Source organism: Aulonocara sp. 'chitande type north' Nkhata Bay, linkage group LG3, assembly GCF_057382095.1.
Source record: "Aulonocara sp. 'chitande type north' Nkhata Bay isolate Kocher_YH1m ecotype deep benthic linkage group LG3, A_spYH_male_GT1.1, whole genome shotgun sequence".
NCBI classification, from domain to species: domain Eukaryota; kingdom Metazoa; phylum Chordata; class Actinopteri; order Cichliformes; family Cichlidae; genus Aulonocara; species Aulonocara sp. 'chitande type north' Nkhata Bay.
The window spans coordinates 70,740,301-70,761,956 of record NC_141346.1 but is presented as its reverse complement, the minus strand read 5'-3'; the positions used below and the strand labels follow the sequence as shown (position 1 = coordinate 70,761,956).

The following is a 21,656-nucleotide window of genomic DNA, read 5'->3' as shown; positions in this document are numbered from 1 at the left end:
TCAGGAGTCATCATCAAAGTGTCAATCAATGAACAGATGATGGATCAATAACTGCAGCTGGATTGTGTTTGTTCTCTCCATCAGATTCCTGTCAACTCACAATCGACACAAACACAGTGAACACAAAGCTCCAACTGTCTGACAACAACAGGAAGGTGACACGTGTGAAGGAGGTTCAGTCATATCCTGATCATCCAGACAGATTTGATGGTTGGGAACAGCTGCTGTGTAGAAATGGTCTGACTGGTCGCTGTTACTGGGAGGTCGAGTGGAGAGGAGACGTTCTTATATCAGTGAGTTACAGAAGCATCAGAAGGAAAGGACGCAGTGTGTTTGGATTCAATGATCAGTCCTGGAGTCTGAGCTGCTCTGATGATGGTCCTCGTCATGTCTGGCACAATAACAGACAAACATCCATCTCCTCCTCCTCCTCCTCTGTCTCTCACAGAGCAGCAGTGTATGTGGACTGTCCTGCTGGCACTCTGTCCTTCTACAGAGTCTCCTCTGACACTCTGATCCACCTCCACACCTTCAACACCACATTCACTCAAACTCTTTATCCTGGGTTTATGTTCTTGTCTCGTGGTTCCTCAGTGTCCCTGTGCTGAGTGGAGTGTAAAGAGTGTCTCCTGTTACAGAAACACTCTGACTGTTGAACAGATAGTTCAGTCTGTACATGTCTGTCTCTTTCACTCACAAACACGTTTTCAGATTCATGGATTCAATCAGTTGATGTTTGAAACTCTTCTAAATGATTCCTTGTAAACTTCTTCAGTCACAAACAAACAGGAAGTGATGTCACATGTGTTCCTGTCCACACAGCAGAATGAGTCTATTGCTGACAGTGATGTACAAACAGAGTGAGCATTTCTGAGGCCCAAAATAAACTGAGTAGTTCACTGAATGAACAATGGACTGTGAGCTCAGTTCCTTCATCATTAGTATGGATTATATATGTATATGTATTATATTAGTATCATATATATCAGGTGCTGCTGCTTTCAGTCATTGTGCAAATGTGCTGTTTGTAAGCTTGTAAAGCTGCAGTCAGCTGAGACTGAAGAAGTCACCTGATCAGTGAGCAAACGTTTCTGAAAACGTCCAGATGAACAGAATCAACCTTTTGGGATCAGCCAGCAATGCAGCATCATTGTTGTTCAGCTTCAGAGGTTTGCAGGAATGAACTGATGACCAGAAACAGCTGCAAAGTCCAAGAAAATACCAGCTGGAGTTCAGCTGCATTTGAAGAAGTCAAAGAAAAGTAAGGATGGCAAAGGGCGACGTTTTCTTCCAAAGAGCTGCAAACATGGTCGACGCCTCATTAGAAGAATCATCTGGACATTTGTGAGGAACTCTAACCAAGAAAGCAACGTCACACAGATCCAACAGACAGTTTCCATGACTGCAAGTGTTGAGTGGAAAAATGCTACATTGCATTATTGCATCCTCTCACCACAGGAGGCGCTGTTGGCACCACTGATTGCTGATCAGCTGTTCTCTGATGATCTGATTGATACTGTGAATAACGGGACTCACTGAACTCTGTGACACAGTGAAGATTACAGAGTTTAACTTCACCCTTTAAGACTGACCACAGAACCAAGTCCGCCAGAGCTTTGGTTATATTTTTACATGCTGTGGAGCCATTTGTGGGAGCATTTCAAGTTGCTATACATCAATACAACTGTTATAGCCCTAATTTTAATAATATGTGTGCATTAAGTCCATAGTAACTACATAAACTGCAAAAAAACCTCTGCTCATCCATCTCTGTGTGTATCAGGATACATTTGGTTCATAATACACAGAAAAATCAGAGTTATTACCTGTAATAAATGTGAAAGATTCCTGCAGTGATAACCAGGCAGGACTGAAACACATCCAAGCTGTCACCACGGTAACAGCACCGCCCATCCACAGGTGAGGGGAGGAGCAAAAAGAGGGACTTTGACCATTTTATACTAAAAACACTCAACTAATGTTTCTAATATGAAACAAATAAGCCCACATTAATGTGAGCGTTTATTAAATAATAATAATGATGATTTCCTCCTGATCTCATTTCCACAGCAGAGAAAACTGTGGTGTATATTGAGGTGGAGGGTGTGGTCTGTGGCTCAGGTGTAGAGTGAGGGTGGGGTGCACCACAGCAGCATGCTGGGACTGCTGAGGGTGGAGGAGGGAGTGATGATGACATCAGAGCTGCAGCACAGAGACCAGTGAACACACAGTCTGTTCATCTTTGCATAGATACAATATACAGCACAATATTGAATGACAGACACGCTGTGGGAGCTTCCACAGATACACTGACGTCAGCATCCAGAGTCCTCCTGCTGCTCCCCCCTCAGAGCCCCGTGATCAGCACCAACACATTCAGTTAGATGACAGAGTCCAGCTGCAGCTAGAATCAGCTCCCCTCTGTGAACAACAGCACAGCGTCAGTGTTTCACACTCAGTGAAAGGAGGAAACAGCAGAAGAACACCATGTGTGCTACGTTTCCCAGGACACACTACAAACTGCACAAATACAGAGCAGCACGTGGAAGGACCTGGAGCTGCATTTACAGAGCTGCAGACAGCGTGATGTCCTGTATGGACAGGTGGAAGGAAGCAAGTCCTCAGCTGGAACACTCGTGTTTGTCCACAGACAGGAAACACAGCAGGAAACTTCCTCACAGAAGTGCAGCTCATGGATAACACACTTCCTGTCAGTCAGAATGAGGCTGCAGCCAAACACAGAAAGGTGTTTTTGTCCAGATGAGCCCAGAGAAGAAACACGAGTGTTCACAGACATCAGAAGCTCAGAGAGGTGAAACATGAGGTTGGAGTCCTCGTCAGCATCCAGAAGAGCTGCTGTGAAACCCTGAGTACTCATGACAGACTCTGATGGCACAAACACATCATGATTCAAACAGAAAGACAAACATGGAGCTCCTGATCCTCCTGCATGAGAACAAGCTGACATGAGCGCTGTGTCTGAGAGTGTCTCCCTGTCACAGTGACAATAACACAGCTGCTGCTCACAGTCATTAAACTGACCTGAGGTCAGCTGTGCTCCTTACATATGAACCATGTGACCTCACATCAGTGCTGTGGATGACTGTAGTCATAGAAGAGTAGAGCTGTAGCAGGTGGTGTGAGGAGGAGGTGGTGTATTCTAGTTAACGCAGTACTGAAACACTCCAGCAGAGGGCGCTGTTAAGTCCTTATTGTAACACAGTTACTGTGTGCAGTTAGACTTCATACATAATCTGCACTTATTTCCATCAGACATGCTGTCAGGAAATGATTGGTTTCTATTGATTCTACTTCCTGTTGACTCGTTTGATGACAGTGAAACAATCACAGCTGATTGTGTGATGATGTAAACTGTCACTGTTACATTCAGTGTGTGTGACATAATGTTAGTGCAGGCTGATAACAGCCTGGTTCTGTTAGAAACACATGAACGTGTCCATAGATCAGTGTGTGTTTAACATGAGAGCTTCAGCCCTGCTGATGTGTTAAATAAAGACATGCAGGAAAACTGATGAGACTCTGAAATAACTCTTTATATTTATAATGTAACTCTGCATCAAAAGAACAACAAAGGATCCCAGACAGGTTTCTGTGAACAAAGACCATTCTGATGTTTCTGTGTTTCTAACACTTTGACATTATTAGTAAACAGACTGCAGTGAGCAGCATTTATAAAGAGCTTCTATATAAAGATATGACAGCTGTTTGACAAGTTTATCACTCTGTGTTTGGACCTGATCAGTCCAGCTGTTTACTTGAAACATGTTCATTTACCTGTTCTGTTATATTCATGTTCTTGTCTCTGTTGAAAACACATTTTAATGTCCCTCAGATTTTTCTCCCAGATGAATAAATATAAAAATGACACAAACTGACTGCAGCTACTTTTTGTCCTTTCTGTCAAAAACCTTCATGTGACTCATGAGAGACACGTTTCAGCTGTTTGTGACAGATCAGAGGCCAACAAGTCATTTATAACACTTTCCATCATTGTTTAAAGTTCTCAGTGTTTCTGTGTTGCTGCGTATAGGATCTCCCAGCATCATCACTGTGCTGTCCAATCATTGTGTGCGAGGTTACCCTTATAGTGCGATGTGTGTTTGCACAAAGAGAAGCATGTGTGTCAAATATAAATAAGCACAGAACAGAAACAGCTGCTCGTTTCTTCTGTTTAGAGTCAAGTTAGTGTTTTGTGTCTTTGTTTGAGGCCTGATGTCGAGCAGAGGTGTGTGTAACTGCACTGCTCTGTTATATGTGTGAAGTGTGTGCTTCTCTTCAGCATCATCTTTGTCACTGCTGATTCCTTTGTGTCATCATGTGTTGAGAAGAGAGAACAGTTATAACGGAGGAGCAAAAGGAAGCCCTGAAATCTGCATCAACAAGGAAGTGTTGGCTCACCAGTGATCCCAGCAGAGCCACTGGTTTGGCTCCAGTTGTTACAGATTCAATGATGTTGTTGCTACAGATACATGTCAGCATCTTTATTGAATTTAATATGAAGCAGAAATGGTGTCATTAGGAGAAGAAGAGGAGAACAAGTCCGGCGAGGAGGCAGCAGCTCTTAAAGATGAAACAGCAGCTCAGCCCTGAGCTCAGAGAGCTGCACATGAAAAAGCTCCTCAAGCAGATCCTGTCAGAGGTTTGTCATCAACAGGAGGAACTGTTCACATCATAGGATGAAGATGCTGTCAGCTGGATGAAGAAGGTTATTTAATGCAAACGTTCACACTGAAGTCAAATTGTTGTCGTGTTGAACAGATTCATGTACTGATCGTCTCCAGAATGTTAGAAGAGCTTCAATGAATCATTAGAAACAACTTACAGCTGCACAGCTGTGTCAAACACATCTGTGTGTCATTGTGGGATTGTTGTGTTTCTACATGTGACACACGTCTAAAACATGCACACAATCTGAACACAAACAGGGACTCATGTGTTCCCACAGCCAGATGCTGAGAGCCATTTCCTTGTAGTCCTGTGTCTACATACATGAACCATTAGATGTTATTGGAATGATTGTCAGCTCTGATAGTTTCATGTGTGTTTAGCTGGACGCTGTTTGATCCTCGACATGTTTAAAGGTGTCCAGTCCTGAGACACTGGGGCTGGAAACAGCTGTGATGTCATTGGACTGTCACACAGACAGAAGTGCATGAAGCGAGCAGCCGAGGAGCCGCTGATGTTTTGGATTCAACAGCATTTGAAAGGTCGACACAGACACATTTGCACACAGAAAGCTGAATCTGTCATATGCCACAGTGAACTCACTGTTCAGTGTTTTTCAGGAAGCTTCTTAACTGCCTCTGCTGCCAAACAAGCAGCTGATGTCCTTGAGAAGAAGCTGAAGAAGTCTTCAACAACAAATACAGGAAGTGGACTTTCAAATACTAGATTCACTTTAGACTCACAGAGAAATGACTCAACCAGCTGTGTTTGACTATATGAAAGGTCAGTGTGTGTCTGCACACAGACTGTTGTGTTGGACTGTTATTCAGTTGTCTGCTGAATGTTTTCAAATGTCTGCATCTCAGCTGTGATGAGGCTGGGGGTCATGGGAGGCCACCGTAGCAGCCTCTTCAACATCATGACATCATCATAAATGCTGCTGGACTGTCTGATGGGCTGACGGTGAAAAAGCCGTCGGGAAGGAAACAGAAGACATTTCAGAGGCTGCAGCAGATTTCTTTGATTCGGGGCCTTTTTCAGCTTTATTGGACAGAGCAGTGAAGATAAGTGACAGCAAAGCAGAGAGAAAGGGGGCGTGGCCCGGGTCAAAGCCAGGCCAGCTGCTCTCCACCTCGTGGTCACCTGCTCATCCTAGTGAGCTCCACCAGCAGCCCTTTCACACACTTTACACTGTCAAACACTGTGTGTGGACCTCAGCTAACAACAGGCTACATTTAAGTCTGGACTACATGCTTTTATATTGTTTTTATTCCATCAGCAGCTCAACATCATGAGCAGCTTTGACATAAAGACATCAAACTCAAGCTGACTTTAAACTACTTTTTAGAGATGGCACGATACCACTTTTTTATGTCCGATACTGATACCGATATCATAAATTTGGATATCTGCCGATACCGATATGAATCCGATATAGTGTTTTTTAATCAACAAAACTGTTTTTTAAATATCTTGCTGCATTTTGTATAAGTTCATACTCAAGTTTAAAACAACAACTACACTAAAGCTATTCTGTTATACCTGTATACAAAAAAACATTTCATAGTTCAGCAATACTGATCAATCTAATAAACTTAAACCTACACCATCCTCCCTATTCTGGTATTTTAAAGAGTACTTAGCGTAAATATTAAGCAACCTAACTAATAGGGTTCCAACTCCCAGCAACAACAAAAATAAATAAATAAAAAATAGGGAACCACCCCTCACGCTCCACCTCATGATGCTTAATCGACGTAATCAACCTTAATTTGATGCAGTGTGAAAAAAAATGCACAGAAATCAATTATTTTTCAAGAAATATTAAATAGATTCAACATCTTTCTTCAACAAAATTGCAGACTGCACAGATGGTACCTTCCCAAAGGAAAAAGTACTATAGCTTACTAGGGTATATATATTAGACTTAATAGTCACTATATACAGTAATTGACTTCTATTCATTTTACATCAAATTAAAACTTTGGGTGTCAGATAATTATTTATTAAAAGCTCGACATTTTAAATGAGAATAAGAAAGAAAAGTATGTCTTTGTGCCCCCTTTTCCCTGTTAATGCCCTATCGGCCCCCCTGACTAAACTTTGCTAGATCCGCCCCTGCACAGTTACCAGCGTCAGCTACGTAGAAAAAGATCCTGGTGTAGAAAGTAATATTAAATAAATTCTAACAACAGCTGATCAAGCTTAAACGTTCTGCTGTTGTTCAGCCGCTGGTTTCCTCTTTCTGGTGCAAAGTGGGCCAAAAACAAACAAGAGAGACGGACTCGCGACAGAAAAGCCGATCAGCTGATCATTGATCAGTTTCATGATTGAAGTAGCAGCAAGAAGAGGCAGTCGTTTGTTAAGCTTAACGTGGGAATGCTTTACAAACATTCAGAGATGGACTTACACACTTGCTTTACTTCTCTCGGGATAACTTTGTCGGAGATGAAATGCCGGGTTGCTAGCGAAGCTCCACATGCTATCCAGACCACCGACAGGTCCCGCATGCCACAGCCGCTCTATCACGTGATGCATACTGCTCCGACGTGCTAACGTTCTGAGGTGAGTTACGGCGTGTTGCAACTTTTGTGAGGTGCTTTCGTGATATTTAATGGATCGGATTACATTTTTTATTTTTCTCCGATATCTGATCCAGTAATTTAGGTCAGTATCGGACCGATACCGATACGTAATATCGGATCCGTCCATCTCTAATACTTTTAATACAGGGGCTCAAAAACAACAACATCTTTATTATATATCAGGACACAAAGTCATTTCATCTCAAAGGGAAACAGCTTTATTTGGAATAACCAGCACTATCAACTGGTTTGGGATCTCCACCAGTTTCATGTCTTTGCAGCTTCTCCAACAAAGTTCCTGTAAAATCAGCATGTTTGTCTTTATTGGTTTGATAGTGATTGATTATTCAGTCCCAATCTGCTGTCATCTAAAGAACAAAATGATGTTTCTATGAGTCACAAAGCTCCAGATGTTGTCGGCTTCACAAAGAAAACAAAGAACTTAAACACAAAGTGTTTGGAGCCAAAATGTTCCCAAGCTGCTCTTTTTGAAATGGCAGAGGTACAGTGGTGTCTAACAGCACACTGTGGAAGGCAAACATGTTATTGTTGGATGAAACTTCATGAATCCTTTGTAGATTTGAGCTGTTGGAGCCTTTCTTTTCTCTTCAGGTGTACAGATGCTGAGGAGGCAGGTGAAGCAGGTGGAGCTGTTGTGATGCTGGCAGAGGGTGTGTCTTAGTAACTCTGTGAGGCAGAACTGGATCCAACATTGTGGATGTGTTGATGTTGGAGCCATTAAGAGTCTCTGGCCACACTGTAGGATTTCCCTTTGATCCACTGTGGGGGCATTTTGGAGTCTGTCAGTGAAACTCTTCATGTTTGTGTTTGACTCCAGTTTATAGAAACAGAGAAATGTGTCATGCTTTTGTTCGGCCTCCACAAATACACACATTTGTTCATTGGTTGGACTTTTTGGAAGGAGACACATTGAAAACCATGTTAATAAGATCTTGTTGTTTCCTGTGGATCCGACACAGAGAGTGGACTTCAGACAGAAAGCGTGGAAGAGATTTTAGAGGCCGTGTGTGGCAACAGGAAGTTTCTGTGTGTTTGCTGATCTTACATGTGGAAAACAACATGTGATGTTTGTGAAGTTCTACAATGATCATTGTTCTCACAGCATTTTGAGTGGGAACAGTTCAAACTGGGAGTAGTGGGAGTTATTTACTGATTGAAACAAGCTGAATGTTTCTGTGACGATGAAGATCAGCAGCTCAGCTGATCAATGAACTGACATCTATCAGTCGTTTCATGAGATGAAGTCATCAGCAGACATTTGTTCTGACTGTGTGATGAATGTCAGAACGTCAGGGCTCTGCTTTAGTCACTGCTTGATGATCATTGGCTCATTGTTGAATCCAGGGCCCAGTCTGACCTCTGACCTTTGCTGCAGGTCTTCTGTGTTATCTCCACTTTCATGTCTGATCTTCTGCTGTATCGTCCAAAATAAACATCTGGATCATTTCCAACACTTCAGCAGATCTTTAGTTTGGGCAGTGCAGCACAGAATAACACATATTGTACTATACTGCCCACTTCCTGATCTTATTGGATCTGTGTGTGAGGTTGGTGAAGGAAACACATGTTTACTGAGTGAGTCGCTGCCATTAGGAACTAGTTTTTATATCACAGCCTGGAAATCACACAGGACCATTTCTGCAAGTGAAAAGTCGTCATTGGAGGAAAATGATTGTGTAGTTTGTGCGACTGAAGAATTGTCCCAACTACATGTGCTGCTGACCCTTGACCTTTTCTTTAGGTGCACAGAGGAGTCTGTGGGAACATCCAGAACTGAGGCATCTTGTGTACAAACGTGTTCAGACCAGATGTCAAATGATGTCAGATGTCATCCGTGAATGGATGCAACTGTGGATCGTTCCAATAAAATGAGGCAGTTTTGTAAGTACAAGCCCACTACAACCCATCATCAACATTTTAAATTACATTATACATCTTCACTGATATAAAGCACCACTATTTTAACCTGATTCACTTTTTCCACCCTAACAGTTCATTCCTCAAATCAAACAAGATATTTGACCCTAAAAAAATGCATCAACAAATAATTTTGTAATAAAATATTTATTCTTCAACTTTTACAAGTGAAATCAAACAAGTGTGTTTAAGAGTGAAACCAGAGTGGAAGCTGCTCATATAGAGTCCAACCCAGGCTAAAGTAAGCTGAGTAGAGCAGCACCATCAAAGTGTCGGCTCTCTGAACACGGTGCAAGATCGCCATCTGCAGGACAAAACTAGTTTTTCTCGCCCTCCTCGTCAACATCAAGATGATGTCATCGTACAGCAACTGATTCCCTGTCCGTCTGGAACAAAGCATTTACATTAAAAAGACATTTACAGAAAATACAAACACCAACAACACATCTCATCATCACATGATATTTTATTATTTATTATATTATATATTTTTATTGTACCATCAACATCAACAAATACCAGCATATTTTCTTTGAGATTGAGTAGAGTGAACCTTTCCCTTGGTTCACTTCCTGCTCGCAGCATCAGCTGACCTCTGACTTCCTGGTTAAGGTCTCTCAGCGTTGACTGGAATATCAAATCGGACTCACACCATGTTCTTGTAATGTGGTCATGTCTGTCAGCTGTTTGAAGAGCATCTCTGGCCTAAACACAATAGGAAGAACAACAACACGGCAAAAAAAACCAACACATTTCCATATTAGATGAAGGGCACCGTAACTGGAAATGGTAACATTCATCTGATGCTGCTTTGGATTTATCTTCTGTTTTAGATCAACTTTGATCACTTCGAGCCATCTTAAGTCCGTTTGTTCTAACTTCTCACTAACATCTCGTATGATTTCAGATCCCTGCTGTTCCCCAGCTGCCCTGTAGGTTTGTGCTTTGACCTCCAGAGGGCGACAAATCAGCACAGACAGAGAGCTCCATTCAAACTTTGCTGCCATCAGGAATAATTCTTCAAATATAATCATCAGTGTTTGAGCAGTTATGATATCAGGGACAATCTAGACATGTGTGACAATACTGAACATGTCACATGACACACCTCAAACATCATGTGATCCACTCTCAGTCTGCACTTTCATTCATGACTTCAACAGGTTGAAATGAGCTTTGAAGAAACATTCAGTGAAATAAATCTTTCATGGATTCATGTGAGCAGCAGATGAACTTTACAAAGAATCAGTGGATTTATCTTCTGTTTTAGATCAACTTTGATCACTTCGAGCCATCTTAAGTCCGTTTGTTCTTCTCACTCACTAACGTCTCGTATGATTTCAGATCCCTGCTGTTCCCCAGCTGCCCTGTAGGTGGCCTCAGTGTGTCTCACACCATTTACAGATGATTACAGGTCGTTTACAGTTCAAACAGGTCCAACATAAGAAATATGCAGAAAATATCCTGCTATAACAGTTTGGGTCAAAGTGCAGATGTTCCAGATGTTCTGAGTCTGTCTGTGTTTCATGTTAACATGTAGATGTTGGACCAAAGTGAAGCTTTTTGATGTGACTGCAGGAATGTGAAGTGTAACTCTGAGCTGTAGGAAATGAAACTAAACGGACTTTTTCTCCTTTATTTATAGGAAAGTGTAGGAGAGCAACAGATGAACAAGCGTTACTGTAACAGGAAACATCAGAGGACCTGTATGTTCATCATCATCACTGTTTCCTTGTTCTGTCACAAACACACAACACTTCCTGCTCTCTCTCTGATGGATCTGATTGGCTGTTTCATTCACAGGAGGTCAGGGCGTCACACAAACAGCTTTAACTGCACAACGACACACTTTAAATCATCTGCAGACAAACCTGTGTGTTTGATTTATGAAGAAATAATAAAGACGTGTGTACAGCTGTCCATGAAGCAGCTTCTCACACAAACTCTGACACTTCAGCCACTTTAATTCCTGCAAAGCTGCGTAATAAAGAGCTGTGACTGCTATGAGCTGCTGATGATGACTGCATGAAGCTCTCAGCTGAAGCTTCTTTCATTTATTTTAATGTTAATGTCGCCTTTTTAAGTCTGTGTGAGGATTTTAATGACACACATTAAAGGAGCTTCTTTGATTAGAACCAAATTCATGTTGATTTTCAGCCTGAAATGATAAAAACTTTAATAATTCTGTTTATAATCATCAACCTGGAGACTAATGAAAAGTATAATAGTGAAAGAAAGCCTTTATTATTTGAGTAATGCCTGAATCTGCTCAGAGACAACACAGAGGTGTTGATGACAGTTTGACATTAACTGAATTAAAAACAAAGTGCTCTTATTGTGAAAATCTGCCTCCTACTACTTTAAATCATTTTTATGTATTTTTTAACGTCACAGTGAAACATTGAGGCATTAATCTGACACAGTTTGATCAGCAGCTGTGTTTTCACTGACGTTTCACTTTGATTTGTTCAGACTGAGCAGAGAGGATCGGTTCTCTGTGTGCGCACTGCTGAGAAACACAAGCTCATTTCTGCTGTTTCATGAAAAGTGTTATGGAGGAACAAGAAGTTCAGCCTCTAAACTCTCAGCGTGAGGACTGAGTGAAGAGTTTCAGAGCAGAGAGTTTTGGCTCACAGCTTTTAGCGTCTACACAAAGAGACGATTACGCACTTGATCTGAGAACATCTCCACCTCCTACAAACAAACTCTCCTACGAGCAGCTGTCACAACCACAACAGGCAGAAGACTGGATTTCTTCAGGTCAGATTTCATGCAGTTTGCATAAATTGTGTGTCACAGACATTGTAGTTCACATTTGTGTGACTCGTTTAAATCTTCTCCTCCTGAAAGTGAAACTCTTACAAACACATCAGGCCACAACCTGCTGCAGGTTAATGATTGATCTGAAGGCAGCTGACCTTTGAGCAGGAACTTGTGAGTCTTTTATTGTGTTTAGCACTGCCAAGTGCTGGCCTCTGCTTCCACCATCACATTTACACTGGTAGGTTCAGCACTGCTGCCTGCTTCAGACTGAATCCAGCAGCACAAAGACACAAGTTAATAAAATCAGCATCTATTCCTTTATCACTGCTTTGTTACAGAGGAGAACAACGCTCCAGTAACGCGTAATCCGATTACTTTTTTGAAGTAACGAGTAAAGTAAGGGATTACTATTGCAAAAACAGTAATTAGATTACCGTTACTTTCCCGTAGGAACGCTGCGTTACTGCGTTACTAAAACCGTGATTTTTTTGCGAGAATGTCTCACGACAGTGACGTAAGCGAGTGCGCCGTTAGTGACAACAGCTGTGTGCAGATCAACAATGGATCACATATCGAGTGCAGAGAGAGTATGAGCGTGCAGCGTTTAAAGCGTGGAAGTACTGACCTTACTTTGAGTTTGATTCCATAAAAAGTGACAAAAACATTAGTGTCCGCTGTGCGTGGGAAGAAAACTTCTTTTTACAGCGAAAAAACCCCTAAACTTCCAACAAGCACCGAGTAGCTACGACGTAATGGGAAACTCACAGAGAAACTCGCGGATTCTTCCACTGACCGCGGCACACCTGCACCAGGGTAAACCTCCGCCTACCCTGCTCCTGCTTTACAGGTGAAAATAGAGCAACAGGACCGCTGAGTCTTTGACTTTATTTATTTTCTGCTGTGTTTTACTTGCATCTATTTGAAAGACTGAGTGTAAACACACAAAATATTTTATTTTATGAGCTGGAATGTGCAGAAAATAGGTTTAAATGTTAAACTAATTTCTTCCAGTCAGAGAATGTTGCAGATAATTAAATTTTTGCTTGATGCATAAAGTTAAAAGATTAAATCTAATAAAACAAGTTTTAAAAAGAGACTTTTCCATTTGATTACATTTTGTATGATGGATTATGCAGAAAAAGTAGAATTGGGCTGAAAGATCTATCGCTTTATCACCTCTTCAGGTTGGAAATCGTGTTTTTAAAAAGTAACTAAGTAATTAATTACTTTTGAAAATAAGTAATCAGTAAAGTAATGGGATTACTTTTTTGGGAAGTAATTAGTTACTGATTACTGTTTTCAAGTAACTTGCCCAACACTGGACAGAGTGTTGGCTTCATCACCGACACACGTCACCACATCAGGAAACAGCTGGTTCAGTGAGTATTTAAGGTTCACTGCAGACAAACTGGAGAAAAACGAATCACATGAAACATTTGTTACTGGTTTCTGACCTCGTCGTAGAGACTCACATACCTGTGTTCTGCTATCAGTGTGATCACATGTGCTGGTACAGTTTGCCAGGTTGACCCATGTAACCTCCACTATCCTGTAGACGTGGAATATGTTTCACATATGGATCGCTTCATTACTCGACTATGACTGTGTGCTTCACAGGTGCTTACTGAAGTGCTGCTTTACACAAAACCAGACAGTAAAAATAAGAACTGCAGGTCCAGACCACAGGTTTATGTGTTGATAATGATGATGTGCAGTCACTCATTGTCACAGGATACTTCCTGCAATGATGCTACGGGTCACGCAGTTCTGCAGAGGTGGAGGAAACAGATGCTTTTCCTAACAGAGACACTTTAACGACTTAAAGAATCTAACTGACACACAAACCTCAGTTTGTCTGACATTCATGAGAGTAAACTGCTCCTGAATGTTCTGTTAGTTCACTGGATGATTGCTCCTGTTTACCTGACTTCAAATTAAAGATCCCTGAGACAAACTCTCAGTTTCAGGCCACACGAGTTCAGCGGCGACGCGATCGCACAACCAGCCGCGACATTAAAGGCTGACGCGCTCACTACCTTTGGTTACAGCGCTCCACTCTCAGCTCACACGACATACACAAAAATAATGACGCTGGATGCTTCTGTGTCCTCAGAAACACCAGATCGCTGTTCACGAGAAAAGGATGGAAACAGAGTGAGACATCGCTCCCGGCGGACACACAAACACTGTGCTAAGGTTTGTTTCAAAACGGAGCTCCTGGGTTGTGTAGCTGCTGAGCGAGCAGGTGGCACACAAAGACGCGCTGTCAGGAATCATTACATCGAGACTGACAGGACGTCACTGGTACATAAACACTGATCTGTGGTTTACTGACAATGTTCTCAACAACAGACGCACAACCCTGGTTTGGTCTGGTTATTTGTGTTGTACGGTTTCGTTAGTCTGACGTGATATTAAGACGAGCTTTTAGGGATGTCAACAAAAGTATTTCACGTGCTGAGGTCATATTTATGAATCAACCTGAACAGCTAATACTTTACCTCTTTATTTTATAACACATATGAACACGTTATAGTAGATTTGTGCAATGTGTGTTTCACGTCTTTATGGGCGTATAGATCTGTAAACAGGCTGATGGGTGTGTGTCTGTTTATTGTAGCGGTGCAGAAATGTTAAAAATGATGATAATAACAACACTTCTCACATCAGGCTACAACACAAACCTCCTGATAGCTGCAAACAGCAAAACCCCCAACGACAGGCACACAAAGAGCGAGCAGGGACCCACCCTGACAGCATGTGAGCCTCCTACTACGACTCACTGTGGAGCAACACAACACCAGGAGACGGAGGATATGAGAGAGGATACAGCTGCTGTGGGGGAGCAGCCACACACTCCACAGGAGACGACGGGGTGAGAGATGGTTCGGTGCTCCTAACATCATGTGGACGCTCGTCTGCACATAAACAAACCTCACCTAACCCCACCTCCTTTCTCTTTTTGCAGGGTGGGGTGCTCCATCCTTACACACTTTGCACCACGTGGCTCTCCATCTATTCGTTTACCTTCTTGGGTCTCTTCCTCCTCTGTCCCAGCCCGTTGAGGCGATCGCTGGGGTCCAGCCTGTAGTGGGAGTGGCTGTCCTCGCTCATCCTGTCCCCGTCCACTCCGGGTTATTCCTTTCTTCTTTCTGTCCTCTGAATCGAGCTGACCTCTCTCCTCTCTGGTGCTCGCTCTCTGAGCCGGCGGAGCATGAGAGAGAGGAGTGGTTGGGGAGAGGGAGGGGAGACGAGCGAGGGAGGGAGGGAGCACAATGGTGTTGCCATGGCAGCAGCTGCCACCAGTGTTTATCTGGAAACGTCGCTGGCAAACCAGAATAGTTGCCACACGTTGCCACACTCGCACACTCGGCAGCCACACGTTTGTGTGCGACCTGCCCGTGGCTTCCTCGTTACAGACACACCGAGAGGAAACGCTCAGACACAAGGCCGAACATGAACGAACACTCGTGTGTGGGAGGAACAGGGCACAGACTCCACGCCGTCGTTAAAGATGGCGTGTGTGCTAAACGGAGCTGTGCGCTGATTGATCAGTCAACTGAAAAAAACAAAGGAAGCTGTCTGGATGGAGTTTGCTGCTCCCACTAATCAAAGAGATGCATCACAGCTGGAGCTGATTGATGCACGAGCCACCGTTTGCACAATCCCACCGACTCCACGCTTGTGTTTCCTTTCTGCACCATGTTGTTAACACTGACCCCACACTGTGTTCATGAGCTAAAGAAATCAGGATGATTGATTGATTTCACTGACTCGTCTGCACAAAGCATTTTGTAGGTTACAGCATGAAACGACTGTAATCTCCACATTTACACTCACAGTTTCTGTTTTACTCTCAAACTGATCAATAACAGCTTTCCTGTGTAACAAACACACAAAATAAAACAACTGTACCACCAATCAAACACAAGGAAAATAAATGATATTGTGAGTTCAGCAGTGGGTCTGTGACCGGTGTGTAAGAGGACGATAGATGAGTGGGTGTTTGTAGAAACAACCTTTGTGATTTAAATGTGAGACAGCAAAGCGTCAGACAGAAGCCTGAGCTGAATATTTCCTGTGATATGAAGTCACCGTGTTTGGGTCGGTCAGTCGACTACTACTCAGTGAGTGTCCCACACACACACAGACCCACACAGACACACACAGACCCACACAGACACACACAGACACACACAGACCCACACAGACACACACACAGACCCACACAGACACACACAGACCCACACAGACACACACAGACACACACAGACCCACACAGACACACACAGACACACACAGACACACACACAGACCCACACAGACACACACAGACCCACACAGACACACACACAGACCCACACAGACACACACAGACACACACAGACCCACACAGACACACACACAGACCCACACAGACACACACAGACACACACAGACCCACACAGACACACACAGACACACACAGACCCACACAGACACACACACAGACACACACAGACCCACACAGACACACACAGACCCACACACACACAGACACACACAGACACACACAGACCCACACAGACACACACACAGACACACACAGACCCACACAGACACACACAGACCCACACACACACAGACCCACACACACACAGACACACACAGACCCACACACACACAGACCCACACAGACCCACACAGACCCACACAGATCTTAATGATGGCCTCAGGCTTTGAGCTCCCACTAACAGCAGGTCCCAGCAGCATCCCATCAATAGTGATGAAAAATGCAGCTACAGCTGCTTTTCCACTACTGGAAGTTAATGAGGTCAAAGCTGGAGCTTCACCCTGTTCAGACTGAACCATGTGAGCCGGCCTCACTCCACAGAGGACGCCTCCAGGACAAGCGTGGGCTCCATCGAGGCCCACAGCTGCTGTCACATCGTGGACGTGTTCTTCAGCTTGTTTTTCAAACAATCTCAGCAAACGTGCCAAAATCATCTTCAGTGAGACTCTGTGGCACACAATCCAAAAACAAAGAAGGCTAAAGGACATGCTCTGTCCTCTGTGTGACCCACAGTCGTGGCTCAAATGTGGGACTGTGGCCTGGTGTGACCTGAACACTGTGGGAACCTGAGGGGCAAATCTGAGGATTTCATTTGGCTTTTTCATTAGAGATAAGATGGATTATGTGAATGAAAAGGCAACACACACACACACGTAGGGTAGCTGTAGCCCGACTGGCTCATCTGCTAATCAGAGGGTTGCTGGTTCGATACCTGGGATCCAAAGTGCAAACTTTTGGGGAACGAGTCTACTTTGTGTGCATCTGAGGTTGAAGCGGAGCTGGTTTCAATAAACTGCTAGTTTCCCTTTCATACTCCTGAAGGACGTTCCTCACAAAGAGCGAGGCAGCAAGTCTGTGCAGGTCCTCAGTCATGCAGGTCAGCGTCGTCTGAAGAGCTTCTCAGAGTTTCATCTCTCACCCAGTTCCAAGCCCAGTTTGTGTCCCAGATACATGCCGCTGATGGCCAGGAAGTGACATCACTGGATCAGTTATGAGAGCGAACCCTTCAAGACTCAAACCTGCCTGGCAACGAGGGAAACGGCTACACAGGAAGTCCAGTGACGGGGTGCAGATGTTCCATCACCGGGATGTCATCGCTTGTTGTGTTTGCGTCACATACAAATGACATCACGGGACTTCCAGGTTGTGTTGCTGTAACAGCCCCACCCACACTGAGGTGGTGCTCAACTGTAACTGAGAGACAGAGTCAAGTAGAGTCGAGTAGAGTCAAGTTGAGCTGAGGCAGTTATGTTCTACTGGAAAAGAGGCGACTGTGGCTCAGGACGTCAGTCGGTAGTTCGATCCCCGGCTGCTCCAGTCTGCGTGCCAAAGTCACCTTGGGCGGGATACTGGCCCCTGTTGCTGCCAGTGCTTTTATTAGATGCTCTGGAACTGGTTTAGTGCTTAGGGAGGGTAGAAGAGTGCTGTATAAGAACCAGTGCATTTACCATTTACCATTACCATTACTTACATTCTTTACAAATCCTACCATGTGAATTCATGGATTTTTTTTTCCACATTCTGTCTCTCACAGTTGACGTGTACCTCTGGTGCAAATTACTGACCTCTGTCATCATTTTAGGTGGGGGAACTTGCACAATCGGTGGCTGACTAAATACTTTTTTGCCCCACTGTAAAACTCCCTGTCTGAATTACTTCTATGATTTATCATGCAGTTTAGTGCAACTACAAGAAGGCTCTTATTACTAATAGGGATGGGTATCGTTTAGGTTTTATCCGATACCGGTACCAAACCGGTACTTTTGAAACGGTGCCGGTGCTTAAATGGTGCTCAAACCGGTGCTTAAAGAATGGAGAACACAAAATTGGTCCAAAAACCTCTCATGTTCAGCTGTTTTTTGTAAAAAGATAACAATGTTAGCCTTTTCTGCAGCTATGGGGCATATATGGTATCACTCTTGGCTGGAAGCAGTGCTTAAACAATGGAAAAAACACAAACTTTGTCCAAAAACCTCTCATGTTTAGCTGTTTCCCTCTTTTTCTTTGGTCATTTTAGCTTTTTTGGCCAGGGTGAAGGGAGTATCTGCCATCAAACAAGAAGACAGCCGCATGTAGCTATGATGATGTTTGCTAGTTCACCTTACATGCATTAATGTAATAACGTGGTTAGCCTACTCAACGTAAATTACACACGAACAACATTAAGCTACTCACGCAGAGAAGAACGGCTGCTGCTGCATCATCATCCTCATCATTTCTGCTACACTGGCAGGGCTAGGGGCCAGGACTCTCCTCTTCGGGTTCTTGGGGGATGTTGCTAACTCCGGGTCCGATAACAGGCACCACACCCGCAGTAGATGTGCTCGGTGTGAGGTCTCACAGCAAGCTATCAAATACGGCGCATTTCTCGGCTTTTAAAAAATATGCTATGCGTCGCCAGGTGTGTCATCAGATTCTTGGTGTTACCTCCTTTGACAGTATCACAGTATCAGCTTAAAGCACTTGTTGCTGCTGAGTTTGCATCTTTTGCTGTGAAGTACAGCCAGACTTTGACCGCTTCGCCTTGGGCATTTTTAATCTGTAGCTCTGCTCTAAAAGAACGTACGTACCTGGACCCGCCTACTATCCTCGGAAACGTAAAATGATTGGCTAGAATCTAAAGTGTATCACAAGGAAAAAGAAAGCACTGAAATAAAGCACCGAAATGTGCGCTGCCTTTCAGTCTGGTTACCACTGTTTATGTCACCGGACACCGGTACCCATCCCTAATTACTAATCGGTTCTCAGTAAACTTTATGCTTTATAAGTGTTTGCAGTGCTATGAGATGTAAAAAAATAAACCGAAATACACTTAAATACAAGTACTGTATTAACTATTATGTAAAATAAACTACAGAGTGCACTCTGCAAAGTGTGCTTGCAGGCAAGAGATGCAAGAATGCATGACAGAGCAATAGAATAGAATAGAATAGAACAGCTTTTACTGTCACTGTTACAAGAACAATGAAAGGCTGTTTGACATTTCTCCATGTGTGTGAAGTATTTACACAATCACAGACAAATTTACATTTACACAAGAACGATATGTACAAGTTATACATGCACCTGCAAACATACGGATACACCCATACAAACATACACGCACATGCATACATGTATGTATAAATACATGCATGCGAACATACAGACACATGTCTCCACATACACATACATACATGCCATGGCTCGCTGACTGGGAGTGCCGAACTGAGCTCCACAGGAATGAATCCAAAAATGTTACATTTGAATGTTTCAGATCATCAACAAAATGTTCATATTAGACACAGACAACACAAGTAAACACAACATGCAGGTTGTAAATGTAGCTATTTATTCTTATTAGAGTTATAATTCAGCCCATCAGAGGGTTTTCAAGTCTGAACCACCTTTTTAAGCCACAGCATCTCAGCCAGTTTGAATAGACCAAAGTCCCTCAGAGGTGAACTGGCTGATCATTGAACACATGTTGGTGACATTGATGGTCAGGGATGCAGAGCAGATGCAAAGCCACAGCAAACCACAAAGAGAAGCCCAACAAAGAACCTGGTGTCTGTATTTTTAGATTTTAAGGTTTTTTGATGAAGACAAAAACAAGGACAGCTTCCTCCAGGGAGAAGCTAGAAGCTGCCTCCTGCAGCTATAAATAGCAAGGCTTCAGGAAATCTCACTCTATGTCAGGAGTATGGAAACTGATGGGATGGCGTGCACCCTGCTTAATATTTTGGAGGACTAATTGCAGCATCTCAGTCATCAGTGAGGAAGTAAAGCAGGAAGCCGATCGATGCACTGTGATCGATGATCTAGGTATAAAGTAAACTGCCTTTAATGGTAAATATTATTAATGTATATACAGACCATAAATATTTAAACAGGCACATAGTTTTGTTCTTTAAGGTTAACAAAACCATGATAACGGCGTCTACGTTACAGGACATTTCAATGTGAATGTAAGTGCTCTATTCTTAGGAAACCGTGGCCTTTCTGTCGGTTTGGATCTGCTGATGAGCCTTTGGTCTATATAAATAGACTGACTATGGCATAATCATGACTTTTGTCATCACAGAAGTGATGGGAACATTCAAAGACTAAAAAATAAAGCTGTGGAAGAGCAAATAGTGTGCACAATTCATCTGATCGCAGAGAAGCAGTGAAAAACCCACAGAAAGTAAAAGATAGACGTCCTAAAAACTGGTGCAATTCAGTATAATATCATTGCATGTTTTGTTGCAATGGAGCAAACAACAACAGTACACTACTTTGCTTGGACTAAAGTATCTCTAATATAACATGGATGCTGTAAAATGTGATTGTGACATCCTTGACGTATGCACAGGAGTACAGAAGTAAAACAGCAGGAGTGTTAGCTCTACAGAGGAAAAGACACGCCTGTTACGTGGCTTACTACCTGCTTCTTGTCACCACATCGCCCGGTAGGATGGTTTCGACTCTCTCTGTAAGTGTACATCTCACTCTAGACTCTGGCTAACCCATTCTCTCCTCCCTCCGCAGCATTCCTACCAGCCCACCTATGGCTGTGCCACATCATACTGTTCATGGTAATACTGGTTTAATGTTGGGCAACGATAAAAAAATAAAATATCGCGATAGAATATGGGTAAAGTGCGCATGCACAGTGCCTTTGTTTTCATACGCACATGGCCAAAAAAGCTTGGCGGTGACAGAGAATGAGAAAGCGGATCGTTGAGTGAAACACATGAACCAGAATTGGTTTGTAAAAATGCTGCAACTTCAGTGGTGTGGAACTGGTTTGGTGTTTGTCCGTCAGATACACAACAAAGCACCATTTTTTTGTAGAACATGCAAGCGGCCGTCATTATTGCCATATTTTTCAGACTAAGGTGCTCTTAAATCTGGGAGTAATCTGGGTCCTAAACTCCGTCCTTCAGGACCCAAAGTCAAACGAACACTGCGACATCACTGAGAGTTAAAAACTAAATTCTTTCAACAATAATAAAACGAACAGCATTGCTGCTTTACCAGGTGTAACAATTAAGTTTAACATCCAGGCATCCATGAAAACAGAATTTATTATATTTAACGGACTTAGAAGTTAGCAGGAAGCTAGTGGAAGTTAGCTTGATCACTAGTGATCGCTAGCGACACAGCTATGT

At 43.1% G+C, this 21,656-nt stretch overlaps 1 protein-coding gene across 1 annotated transcript in view; it reads left to right on the top strand.

Moving 5' to 3' along the window:
- The window catches only part of LOC147336907 (protein NLRC3-like), a 20,522-nt gene extending 18,676 nt beyond the window's left edge, over positions 1 to 1,846 (top strand). The window contains exon 6 of the mRNA XM_086286241.1: positions 85 to 1,846. Within this exon, the coding sequence (XP_086142367.1) occupies positions 85 to 608 (524 nt within the window). The 3' untranslated portion in view covers positions 609 to 1,846. The remainder of the gene's footprint in view (positions 1 to 84) is intronic.
- Positions 1,847 to 21,656: the final 19,810 nt, after the last annotated feature.